General features: G+C 45.1%; 1 protein-coding gene across 1 annotated transcript in view; it reads left to right on the top strand.

Annotated features, from left to right (window-relative positions):
* LOC119963795 (mucin-1-like) overlaps positions 1–13,193 on the top strand; it is a 211,790-nt gene that overhangs the window by 60,080 nt on the left and 138,517 nt on the right. The window contains exons 8-9 of the mRNA XM_038793082.1: positions 1,082–1,141; positions 12,273–12,332. Coding sequence (XP_038649010.1) covers positions 1,082–1,141; positions 12,273–12,332 — 120 coding nt within the window. The remainder of the gene's footprint in view (positions 1–1,081; positions 1,142–12,272; positions 12,333–13,193) is intronic.

Genomic DNA, 13,193 nt, shown 5'->3' with positions numbered 1-13,193 from the left:
AGAAAAGTATGGCTATGAGGAGAGATTCAATAGGTTAGGATTATTTTCTTTGGAACAAAGAAGGCTGAGGGGTGACATGATTGAAGTGAACAAAAGTATGAGAGGAAGAGATGGAGTGGACAGGATAAAATTGTTTCCCTCGGCGGAGAATTCTAGAACCGGGGACAGAGATTCAGGACAAGTGGCAGAAGGTGTAGAGGGGACACGAGGAAGAAGGTTTTCATGCAGGGGGTAGTGGGAGTCTGGGGGTGGAGGCAGAGACCCTAAACTCTTAGAAAATATACCTGGATCTGCACTTTAAGTGCCCTAAACTACAGGGCTCTGGGCTGGGTGCAGGAAGGTGGGATTAGAAAGGGTACTTGGGTATCCTTAGGCTGGCAAGGATAAGAGAGGCAGAATGGCCTCCCTCTTTGCTGGACATTGCTATAGTGCTACGGCAAAGCCTAAGGAGGCTTGTTGAGTTCCTGCAGTGTATCCAGTGGGTGTCACACACGGTTGTGACTGTGCGTCATTGGTGGCCAAAGTGCAAATTTGTGCAAAGGGTGCCAATCAAGCGGGGCTGCTTTCTCCTGGATGGTGTCAAACTTAATGGGAGTTGTTGGAGCTGCACTCATCCAGGCAAGTAGAGAGTATTCCATTACGCTCCTGACTTGTGCCTTCTAGATGGTGGACAGGCTTTGGAGAGTCGGGAGGTGAGTTTCTCGCCACAGGATTTCTCTGTTTTCTCCTGCTCTGGCAGCCACAGTATTTATTTGGCTAATACAGTCCAGTTCGCTTTGTGGTCGAGTCGTACAGATACCTAGCTCCCAGCGCAGGTCAAAAGTGAGGGATTCTGCAGCGAGGAACTCATCTCCTGACACCCCGAAGCCAGTCCACCATCTACAAGGTGCTCATTACACACACCTCACTGACCAATGTGTTCTTTAATTTCATTGCTCATGATTATCCAGTGAAGCACAAACCTTTGCCTTTGGATGGAGCACACGTGATGATGAGGAACAATCATAAAAACTCAAACTCTGAGTGGACGACAGGAACAGGATCCCGAGATAAATGTGCAAATTCTGTTTCTTTATTTCAGGTTCAGTTACTGACACAGATATTGGAACAAAGCTGCCACCAACTATCGGAGACATTCCAGGTATGGAAACACCCTAATAAACGTGTCAAATTGAATAAACCTTTCAGTAAATGAAGGAGTTTAGAGTTTGGGGGCGGGGGGGGGGGGGGGGGGGGAGAAGCATTATAAACATTGCAGATGATACAAAACTTGCCAACTTTTCCAATGATTTATAAGCTTCCGGATGACTGACAGCATTTCATGGATGAAGACAGCATCCTTCCTCAGTGACTTGTCTCAGTGAGAGGCTTTACTGAACTGGCCTGAAATGGCTGCCTCCAGGGATCGCCTCATGTCAGATTCACATGATTATGGCTAGTTAGGTAGTACAATGAGTAAAATGCATTTTCAAAACCCAAACATCCTACTTTTCACTTTGGACTTGTCATGACTTCAATCTTTGAACAGGATTATTGATCATGTCTTCAGTCAGAATATTTTTGCACTCAAGGATTGATTTGTATGCCTCTGTGCTAGATTACTCTTTTCTTGAGGTGTCCTTTGCTGATTTTCCATGTTGCCTCTCACCATTCCGTTCAATGGGGGATTGTACAGAGGTGATGCGCAGTCCTGAATTTTGGAATCATTTGTGAAGCAGCTGAATTCTTCACTTGTGAACTGAGGGCCATTTTCACTCATCACAATGGTTAGCATTGCTGCCTACGGCGCTGAGGACCAGGGTTCGAATCCCAGCCCTGGGTCGCTGTCAATGTGGAATTTGCACATTCTCCCCATGTCTGCGTGGGTTTCACACCCAGGACCCAAAGATGTGCAGATTAGGTGAATTGGCCACGCTAAATTGCCCCTTAATTGGAAAAAATAATTGGGTACTCTAAATTTATTTTAAAAAAGGAATAGCAGTCTGCTGACAAAATAGTCCGTTCCTCCTAAAGTACTTCCAACTTCAGCAATGGTAGTCTGGAATGTCACGTGCCATCTACGGTTCTCTGGATTGGTCAGCTTGGTTTTTACTTTCTTTTATTCATTCTTGGGACATGGGTGTCCCTGGATGGACCAGCTTTATTGCCCATTCCTAATTACCCTCGAGAAGGTGGGGGGGGGGGGGGGGGTGAGCTGCCTTTGTTTTCCGTTGCAGTGCAGGTGATGTAGGTACATCCGTTGTGCTGTTAGGGAGAGAGCTCCTGACGTTTCGCCCAACAGCAGCGAAGGAATGGTGAAAACATTCAATTTACAAAAGAGTAAAGAGAGAAAAAGAAAATAGAAACAAATAAAGATCATTATCTGTATTTTCAAACACTTGTCTCTCCCCCCCCCCCCCCCCCCCCACTGTGGGAGGGGTCCCGCCTCAATGTGGCCCGAGCGGATACTGACCGACCTCGGGCCAGTCCTCTGGGGCTTTGTCTCTTGTCCCTCGCCTCCCCTCCCCCACCTCCCCTTCCCTACCCTCAGTCCTTTATGTTCAGTGGCTTGCCTGTCTCCCCCTTCTCCAAACCCCCCCCCCCCCCCCCCCCCCCCCAAACACCCCCCCCCCCCCCCCCCCCCCCCCCGTGAATTTGGTCTTCTCCAGCTGGAGAAATTCCGACAGGTGGGACAGCCAGTCTGCAGCTGTGGGTGGTGCTGCCGATCACCAGCTGAACGGGATTCTCCGACAGAGGCAAGGGCGTCGGCCCGTCTCCCCACGAAGAGAATCTGAGACCCCAGAAAATTGCCACCTTCGGGCACGACTCCAACCTCACCCCCACAACCTTGGACATCGCCTCAAAGAAGGTCGGCCAGAACCCGCCAAGTCTGGGGCAGGCCCAGACCATGTGGGTGTGGTTGGCGAGGCCTCCTTGGCACTGTTCACATCTGTCCTCCCCTCTCGGGAAGAACCTGTTCACTTGGGTTCTGGTCAGGTGTGCTCTGTGCACCACCTGTGTTACACTCAGCCCTGTACATCTCGAGGTGGGAATCTCCTTGTGTTATGCCTTGATCCTAAGTCCTCCCTCTTACTTCTATGCCTGGTTCTTCCTCCCATTTTTCCCTTGTCTCATTCAGGGGCCGGTGCGCACTTCCTCCAACAGTTGCCCCCCCAGTCCCCGCAGTTCCCCTTCCCTAGGTTGCCCACATCCAGCAGTTCCTCAAATAGTGAATGTCCTGGTATCTGGGGGTATCTCGTCCTTTCCCTGTTCAGGAAGTTATTGTATGCGTCTCAGTTTGTTTGCTTTTGAGAGTTGGAACCTCTCCGTGAGTTCCACCAGGAACTCTGCCGTCTGTGTGACATGCTTCGAATCGTCAGTGTCCCCTCGCCCTGCTTCCACCTTTTGAAGGTGGCATTCAGTTGCTGGCTTAAAGCTGCAGTTGTTACAGATGTGAGTAGTGAGGTCAGGGATAGGGTTAAAAGTTCGAAAGAGGGCACCGGCAAGCAAGACGCTGGTTTGAAGTGTGTCTACTTCAACGCCAGGAGCATCCGGAATAAGGTGGGTGAGCTTGCAGCATGGGTTAGTACCTGGGATCTCGATGTTGTGGTGATTTCGGAGACATGGGTAGAGCAGGGACAGGAATGGTTGTTGCAGGTTCCAGGATTTAGATGTTTCTGTAAGAACAGAGAAGATGGTAAAAGAGGGGGGGTTGTGGCATTGTTAATCGAGGAAAGTATTACGGCGGTAGAAAGGACGTTTGAGGACTCGTCTACTGAGGTAGTATGGGCCGAGGTTAGGAACAGTAGAGGAGAGGTCACCCTGTTGGGAGTTGTCTTTCGACCTCCGAATAGTTCCAGAGATGTAGAGGAAAGGATTGCAAAGGTGATTCTCGACAGGAGCGAGAGTAACAGGGTAGTTGTTATGGGGGACTTTAACTTTCCAAATATTGACTGGAAATACTATAGTTCGAGTACTATAGATGGGTCGGTTTTTGTGCAGTGTGTGCAGGAGGGTTTTCTGACACAGTATGTAGACAGGCCAACAAGGGGCGAGGCCACATTGGATTTGGTACTGGGTAATGAACCCGGCCAGGTGTTAGATTTAGATGTAGGTGAGCACTTTGGTGATAGTGATCACAATTCGGTTATGTTTACTTTAGCAATGGGCAGGGATAGGTATATACCGCAAGGCAAGAATTATAGCTGGGGGAAAGGCAATTATGATGCTATTTGGCAAGATTTAGGATGTATAGGATGGGGAAGGAAACTGCAGGGGATGGGTACAATCGAAATGTGGAGCTTTTTCAAGGAACAGCTACTGCGTGTCCTTGATAAGTATGTACCTGTCAGGCAGGGAGGAAGTTGTCGAGCAAGGGAACCGTGGTTTACTAAGGAAGTTGAAGCACTTGTCAAGAGGAAGAAGAGGCTTATGTTAGGATGAGACATGAAGGCTCAGTTAGGGCACTTGAGAGTTACAAGTTAGCCAGGAATAACCTAAAGGGAGAGTTAAGAAGAGCGAGGAGAGGACACGAAAAGTCAATGGCGGATAGGATCAAGGAAAACCCTAAGGCTTTCTATAGGTATATCAGGAACAAAAGAATGACTAGAGTAAGATTAGGGCCAATCAAGGATAGTAGTGGAAAGTTGTGTGTGGAATCAGAGGAGATAGGGGAAGCGTTAAATGGATATTTTTCATCAGTGTTTACACTGGAGAAAGACAATGTTGTCGAGGAGAATACTCAGGTTCAGTCGACCAGGCTAGATGGAATTGAGGTTCACAAGGAGGAGGTGTTACCAATTTTGGAAAGTTTAAAAATAGATAAGTCCCCTGGGCCAGATGGGATTTAGCCTAGGATTCTCTGGGAAGCCAGGGAGGAGATTGCAGAGCCTTTGTCCTTGATCTTTATGTCGTCTTTGTCGACAGGAATAGTGCTGGATGACTGGAGGATAGAAAATGTTGTCCCCTTGTTCAAGAAGGGGAGTAGAGACAACCCTGGTAATTATAGACCTGTGAGCCTTACTTCGGTTGTGGGTAAAATGTTGGAAAAGGTTATAAGAGATAGGGTTTATAATCATCTTGAAAAGAACAAGTTGATTAGCGATACTCAACATGGTTTTGTGAAGGGTAGGTCATGCCTCACAAACCTTATTGAGTTTTTTGAGAAGGTGACCAAACAGGTGGATGAGGGTAAAGCGGTTGATGTGGTGTATATGGATTTCAGTAAGGCGTTTGATAAGGTTCCCCACGGTAGGCTATTGCAGAAAATAAGGAAGTATGGGATTGAAGGTGATTTAGCGGTTTGGATCAGTAATTGGCTAGCTGAAAGAAGACAGAGGGTGGTGGTTGATGGCAAATGTTCATCCTGGAGTTCAGTTACTAGTGGTGTACCGCAAGGATCTGTTTTGGGGCCACTGCTGTTTGTCATTTTTATAAATGACCTGGAAGAGGGTGTAGAAGGATGGGTTAGTAAATTTGCAGATGACACGAAGGTCGGTGGAGTTGTGGATAGTGCTGAAGGATGTTATAGGATACAAAGGGACATAGATAAGCTGCAGAGCTGGGCTGAGAGGTGGCAGATGGAGTTTAATGCGGAAAAGTGTGAGGTGGTTCACTTTGGAAGGAGTAACAGGAATGCAGAGTACTGGGCTAATGGCAAGATTCTTGGTAGTGTAGATGAACAGAGAGCTCTCGGCATCCAGGTACATAAATCCCTGAAAGTTGCCGCCCAGGTTAATGGGGCTGTTAAGAAGGCATATGGTGTGCTAGCCTTTATAAGCAGGGGGATTGAGTTTCGGAGCCACAAGGTCATGCTGCAGCTGTACATAACTCTGGTGTGGCCGCTTCTGGAGTACTGCGTACAGTTCTGGTCACCACATTATAGGAAGGATGTGGAAGCTTTGGAAAGGGTTCAGAGGAGATTTACTAGGATGTTGCCTGGTATGGAGGGAAGGTCTTACGAGGAAAGGCTCAGGGACTTGAGGTTGTTTTCGTTAGAGAGGAGAAGGCTGAGAGGTGACTTAATAGAGACATATAAGATAGTCAGAGGGTTAGATAGGGTGGACAGTGAGAGTCTTTTTCCTCGGATGGTGATGACCAACACAAGGGGACATAGCTTTAAATTGAGGGATGGTAGATATAGGACAGATGTCAGAGGCAGTTTCTTTACTCAGAGAGTAGTAGGGGTGTGGAACGCCCTGCCTGCAACAGTAGTAGACTCGCCAACTTTAAGGGCATTTAAGTGGTCACTGGATAGACATATGGATGAAAATGGAATAGTGTAGGCCAGATAGGCTTCAGATGTTTTCACAGGTCGGCGCAACATCGAGGGCCGAAGGGCCCGTACTGCGCTGTAATGTTCTATGTTCTATGACAGTCAATAGGTATATTACCCAAATCTCCTAATCCCAAAATTTCTGTCAATATCTGACTTATATAAAAGGCCATATCTGCCGCTTCCACAAGGCTTAACGTCTCAGCAGCTGAAGTGCTTTTGACCACTCTCCTTATTTTCTTTGTTTCCCACACAAGAGGGCAACATTTACCATTGTTCCCCAAAAGGAAAATTATAAAACCTCCTGCGTTTGAAACTCCATCACATATTTGCATAGGACGCATCACTATAAACTATGAGTTTCAAATGCCTAAGGTCACCTAAAACCGGGAACTTCAAAACACACTCCTGCATTTTTAGTTTGGCCAACGCTTTATTTTCTCTTATTAAAGTCTTCCACTTTGGGATCATTCATTTTTGTACTCAACTCTAAGACATTAAAACTCACGTCCGGTCTAGTCTGTCTACCTAACCAATTCAGTTGCCCAATTAAACTTCGCAGTTGCTCTTTTTCTATCTTCGAAACCATTGCGTCTTTTTGTGAAACCCGGTCATGACTAATTGCTATTGGACTGATGCTTTCCAAGTAAGATTGCTGACGTAAAGTTGCCCCTAACTTAGTCTGTCCGATTTCCAGTCCAATATATTTACAGCACCGGAAGCCTGACTTCCAATCCTGAATCCTTTCCTCAAACCAGAGCTGAGAATAACTTCAAAATCACCAGTCCCACCCCACAAAAAAATCATCGACATGCATCATAAAGATGTCAGAAAGATTTCCTTTATAGTGCCAGTAAAACATTGCTGGATCTGCTTTCAACTGGCAACAGCCGAACTTTAACAAAACTGACCTTACTGAAAAATACCAGACTCTAGATGCATCATTTAATCCATATACACATTTGTTCAACTTCCAGAGTACCCCTTCTGTGTTAGTTGCCTCTTTAGGAGGACGGAGAAAAATGTCTCTCTGGAGCTGATGCCCCAGCAAAAAGGCAGCTTTTATATCTATAGATTTGCATTCCCCTGCCTTTGTGGCTAATAGAGCCAAGAAGATCTTTAAAATAACCTTTCCTGCTGTAGGTGAATCTATCCTTAAATCCTGATCTTCTAAGTTTTCTTCAAATCCCCTCGCCACAAGCCTGGCCTTTGCCTTATAAGTTCCATCTGGAAGAACCTTTTCTGTACAAATCCACCTGTGGGATAGAGTTCTTTGTCCCCTATCCGGAACTTCCGTGTATACCCCAAATTCACTCCAACTATGCAATTCTTGCTGTTTAGCATCTTTGATAACTTTTTCATCTAATTTATTTGAAGCCACTAGAATCTGACGTGCATGTGGGCTTCTACTTCTATTAGTATTCGTAGTCTTACTCCTGTTCCGAGACCTTGATAAACTACGTCCCCTCTCCCGCCTGGTATCTCGTTCTGTACTGCTTGATCTTTCTCTTCTGTAGCGGGATGCCCTTTCAATAGTTCTTAACCTTTTCCTGCAAAGCTGTTCACTATCCGATGTACTATCTGAACTGGCACTGCGTTTCTGTGCCCTCCATTCTTGAACTTCATTTTCACAATCCATTGTCTTAACTCTCTCCCCTGAATGCTGTACATTCAACCAATGTTTATACTTTCCAGTGGCCTTCCCTGCTCTACTAATAACAGTTGTATCCTTCCATTGACTACACCTTTCAGGCAAGTATGTCACTTTTGTACCAACCTTTGGCAGTTGCCCTTTCGGAAAAATGGCCTGTTCTAATTTATCAGAAGTGTCGTGTTCCTCTACAGAAACCCTATCTATAGCAGTTAACTGGTCCTCATAGTTCTATTGTGTACCAGATGACTCTGGTTCCTCGTCATGTCTGTCTGCTCTGTCTAAATTTGAAAATTTGTAATCTGTACCCATTATCCTTGATGAATGTACCCGAACAGTTTAATTACTATGTTGCAAAATAATTGTTTTGCCATCTATGCCGATGATCTTCCCTGGACCTTTCCATTCATTAGAATTGTCTCTCTTGTACAATACCATGTCTCCTTGCTGAAAAACGGCATCTGATGGCCGTATGTTATGTCTTGAAGCTTTGCGAATTCTTTCAGAGACTTCTGCTTCCAAAAAAGCTTTACTACTGCTATGTAATGCGTTTAAATGTTCAGCAAAACCTGAGCTAATTGTAGTCCCTTCCCAAGCTGGAGGCTGGTCATCCAAAATGGAGGGAATTTTAGGCTTTCTACCAAACACTAATTGATAAGGACTATAGCCTCCAACCATCTGCAATTAATTCTTTGCATGTACCGCCCATGCTAAAGCTGAATTGAGCCTGCAGTTTGGGCAATCTGCCAAAATTTTCCGAAGCATGTCATCGATGACAGCATGATTTCTTTCACAGACACCAGTACTAAATGGGCTTTCTGCAGCCGTATTCATAACTCTGATATTCATGTTTTTCACACATCCCTAAACTCATCATTAGCAAATTCTCCCCCATTGTCCGTAAAGAATTTTGCTGGTGGACCCATTCCTGTCCCGATCCATTTTTCCACAATTTGATCCAGAATAACTCTTTTCTTTACTTCGTACAATCGTTGATTGACTAAATCTGGTTGCTAAATCTACAAAATGCAAAACAAATATATTATTTGCTTTATCCCAGATCTTAGGGTCCATGGCCACAATGTTGTTAAAATCCCTGGCCAAAGGTAGGGTTACTATCGGTCGTACTAGTGTCCTTCTGTGCTTCCTGTGAACTTCACAGCGATCACTAACCTGTTCTATCAGTTTAGTATAGTCGTCATCCCTTACCCCTGCATCCTTTAATACATTTTTCAGCCTCTGAGGAGACGGATGTGCAAATTGCCTATGCAGTGTTACTATAACAAGTTTTTAATCAGCTAAAGTCCCATTTTCAACTTCCATTAACACATCCCTAACCATTCTACTTGAAATATTATTTGTCAGTAATGGAATACAATAATGTCCCGACTGTAAATTGTAAGTCCACTGTCTTTCCAAAAACTGTTGCCTTATCCTGTTCTATATCCAGCTTCACGTGTGCTTTCTTCATCGATGGTCTGCTCAAGAGCAAAGGTATCTCACTTGATACAACATCCGTGCTAATGAAATGATTTACTCCGGCAATATTGCAAGGGATCACCGCTCTTTTCAGCGACTTCAGAGTATTATCATCCCCAAACCTGAAACTTGTGGAGCTTTTAAATTCCTTAACCTTGTTACGATTTTCAACATCCAAGGAATCCAGATAACATTTTAACCAGGAAATCCACACACAGTAGATGTGCAGCCACTGTCCAATACAGCACAGTTGAAGGATTCTGCAACCAACACCCTCATTACCGGCGTAAAACAGCTTGTCAATAGGACAATGCCTTCTTTCTGGTCACTCTCTTTTTCCTCTTCTGACTCTTCCGTGTCATGTGATGCTTCAAATACTCTATCATAACGAGTTGGACAGTTGAAAGCATAATAGTATTGAGAGTCACATCGAAAACATCGATTTATCATGCCCTGTGCATTTCTGGGGTTCATCCTCCTATTGCACGTTCTAACTAGGTTTCTGTCTTTATAATTTCCTTGTCTCGGTCTCCTTTTATAATCTTGAGGCCTGTTCATAGCCATATGATTTCCCCATCCTGTGTATCTTCCATATTCTGCCTTATTGCAGGCTGACCTATTTGGGTCATCAGAGCCATTGGAATCAAATGTTTCCGCAAAATGTTTTTTAAAGCTGTTGACATCTGTTCGAATAAGGTATCGTTATCCGTAAACTGAACTCCTGCCAAAACCAGGAGCCTATCCATGTTGCTGACTCTAGCACAGTCAAGTAATTTAAAGGCCAACACAGACTGTGGAAATTCCAGCCTGTGTTTCTGCAGCCTTTTATATAGTCTGCCAAATTCCATTATATAGTCTTCCATAGATAAATCCTCCATTTTCCGGAACTTATCAAAATCCGTCCATGCTTCATACGCACTTAACAAGTCATCTTTCTTATAAATCTTATCCATATATTGTAATAAAGTCGCCAGACCTTCTTCTGAGTCTAACTCTTCCAACTCGAGCTCAGAAAGCACTTTGTTTCAGATTTTACTGCCATATGGTAAAGAAAGAGCCAATGCCATACCTTGCTTTCTCTTTCCTAAAGCAGTCACCTTAGTCCACATAACTACTGCTCTTCTCCATTGGTCGTATGAATCCTTTTCAGAAAATAGAGGAGGATAATCATATCCAGCCATCTTCATCCTGGGTTCAACCATATCTCCCTTTTTTTTTTATTCCTTGGTTTGATCTGGAAAAATTGTATTTTTCAGGCCTTCACATTTACACAGCAACCATCCTCTGCTACCAATTGTTAGAAGTATTGGATGCTGTGGTATGAAGAGGCAAGAGTTCTGCTCCTTTTCCTCCAACACACCTTTAATTGTTAAAACTCACTCTGCACAGAACTCTACAGGTCACCAGCCCCAGAGGCCACCTGAAGCCCCTTTACATATCAGTGTCAATCATTGAACACTTAACATAAATGAGACAATCATTGAACACTTAACATAAATGAGCATGGCAGCATGGTAGCATTGTGGATAGCACAATCGCTTCACAGCTCCAGGGTCCCAGGTTCGATTCCGGCTTGGATCACTGTCTGTGCGGAGTCTGCACATCCTCCCCGTGTGTGCGTGGGTTTCCACCGGGTGCTCCGGTTCCCTCCCACAGTCCAAAGATGTGCAGGTTAGGTGGATTGGCCATGATAAATTGCCCTTAATGTCCAAAATTGCCGTTAGTGTTGGGTGGGGTTACTGGATTATGGGGATAGGGTGGAGGTGTTAACCTTGGGTAGGGTGCAGACTCGATGGGCTGAATGGCCTCCTTCTGACTGTAAATTCTATGTAAAATTCTATGAGACAATCATTGAACACTTAACATAAATGAGACAACTAATTGCAATGTCTCTTAACTCATTACTTAACACTTGTCGCCACGCGTGCTAGCCATCGCTTTGCTCCTTCTCTAAAGGCTCTTGCTGTTTTTTCAGCTGCTAGGTTTGACATGTCCTGATGGTGTTGGAGGAGGTGAGGGGATTTTCTGACGGATCTACCGGGCGAATTTGGGTTGAAAACACCTAAATTTGAGTTTCCTTGAGGGGAGTCACCTATCGTGCGTCCGCTCACCACGCCCCATCACCGGAAAGCCTCGGTGATATATTTCTAAGTGAGGATGGTGAGTGGATTGGGGGAAATTTCCAGGTGATGGTGGATGGTGTTCCCGTTTATCGGCTGCCCTTCTTCTTCTCAATGATTCTCATGGGTTTGCAAAGTGCTGTCAAATGAGCCATGGCACGTTCTTGCATTATCAGTACCATCACAAAGATGGTACAGCTGGTTGCCAATCTGTGGCCGTGATGGAGGGAGTGAATATCTGTGAAAGGGTACAAATTAAATTGGCTGCTTTGTCCTGGATGGGGTCGAGCTTCTTGAGTGTTGGAGCTGCACTCATCCAGGCAAGATGAGAGTATTCCATCACACTCCTGACTTGGACTTTGTAGATAGTGGACAAGCTTTGGGGGGGGGGGGGGGGGGGGGGGGTCAGGAGGTGAGTTATTCACCACAGGATTCCTTGTGTTTGACCTGCTCTGGTAGCCACAGTATTTATTTGCTAGTCCAGTTCAGTAATAAACAGCGGCGGTCAAAGGTAGGAGCACTGTGGTGTGTAACTCACCTCCTGACTCCCCAAAGCCTGTCCACCATCTACAAGGTGCTCATTGCACACATCTCACTGACCAATGAGTTCTTTAATTTAATTGCTCGTAATTGTCCAGTTAAGAACAAACCTTTGCCTTTGGGTTGAGCCCACGTGATGATGAGGAACGATCATAAAAACTCAAACTCTGAGTGGACGATAGGAGCAGAATCCTGAGATAAATGTGCAAATTCTGATTCTTTATTTCAGGTTCAGTTACTGACACAGGTATTGGAACAAAACTTCAACCAACTATCGGAGACATTCCAGGTATGGAAACACCCAATAAACGTGTCAAATTTAATAACCTTTCAGTAAATGAAGGTATTTTCAAGGCTGTACTTCAATGGTCAGTTCTCATTTATTTTGAACAACCTCGAGTTGGGTGAGGGAGAAGCATCATAAACTTTGTAGATGATACCACACTTTCCAAATGTAATTGATGAAGGTGAGGTTAGTTATACCCTTCAGGAAGACTGTCATCCTTCCTCAGTGATTTGTCTCAGTAAGGGCTGAAATGGCTGCCTCCAGTTTTGCCTCATGGCAGAGTTATTATCATTCTGCAAGCTGATCAGTACATTTAGTAAAACAGCATTTTCAAATCCCAAACATCTCACTTCTCATATCAAACTAAAGTTAGAAACATCCCTCTTTGCCTCATAATCAAGTACGCATCTTCATGCCCCATCCTGTGTGACTGTGAGCTACCCAAATATCCCACCCAAATCCTCCGTTCACATACATTAACAACTGATTGTTCTTACAAGTAAAAATAATCTTTATTGTCACAAGTAGGCTTACATTAACACTGCAATGAAGTTACTGTGAAAAGCCCCTAGTCGCCACATTCCGGCGCCTGTTCGGGTACACGGAGGGAGAATTCAGAATGTCCAAATTACCTAACAGCACGTCTTTCGGGACTTGTGGCAGGAAACCGGAGCACCCGGAGGAAACCCACGCAGACACGGGGAGAACGTGCAGACTCCGCACAGACAGTGACCCAGACCGGGAATCGAACCTGGGACCCTGTGAAGCAACAGTGCTAACCACTGTGGTATCATCCAGGGGCTGGTTTAGCTCACAAGGCTAAATCGCTGGCTTTTAAAGCAGACCAAGCAGGCCAGCAGCACG

This window comes from Scyliorhinus canicula, chromosome 3 (genome assembly GCF_902713615.1).
Source record: "Scyliorhinus canicula chromosome 3, sScyCan1.1, whole genome shotgun sequence".
NCBI lineage: Eukaryota > Metazoa > Chordata > Chondrichthyes > Carcharhiniformes > Scyliorhinidae > Scyliorhinus > Scyliorhinus canicula.
This window is presented reverse-complemented; position numbering and strand designations above follow the sequence as displayed.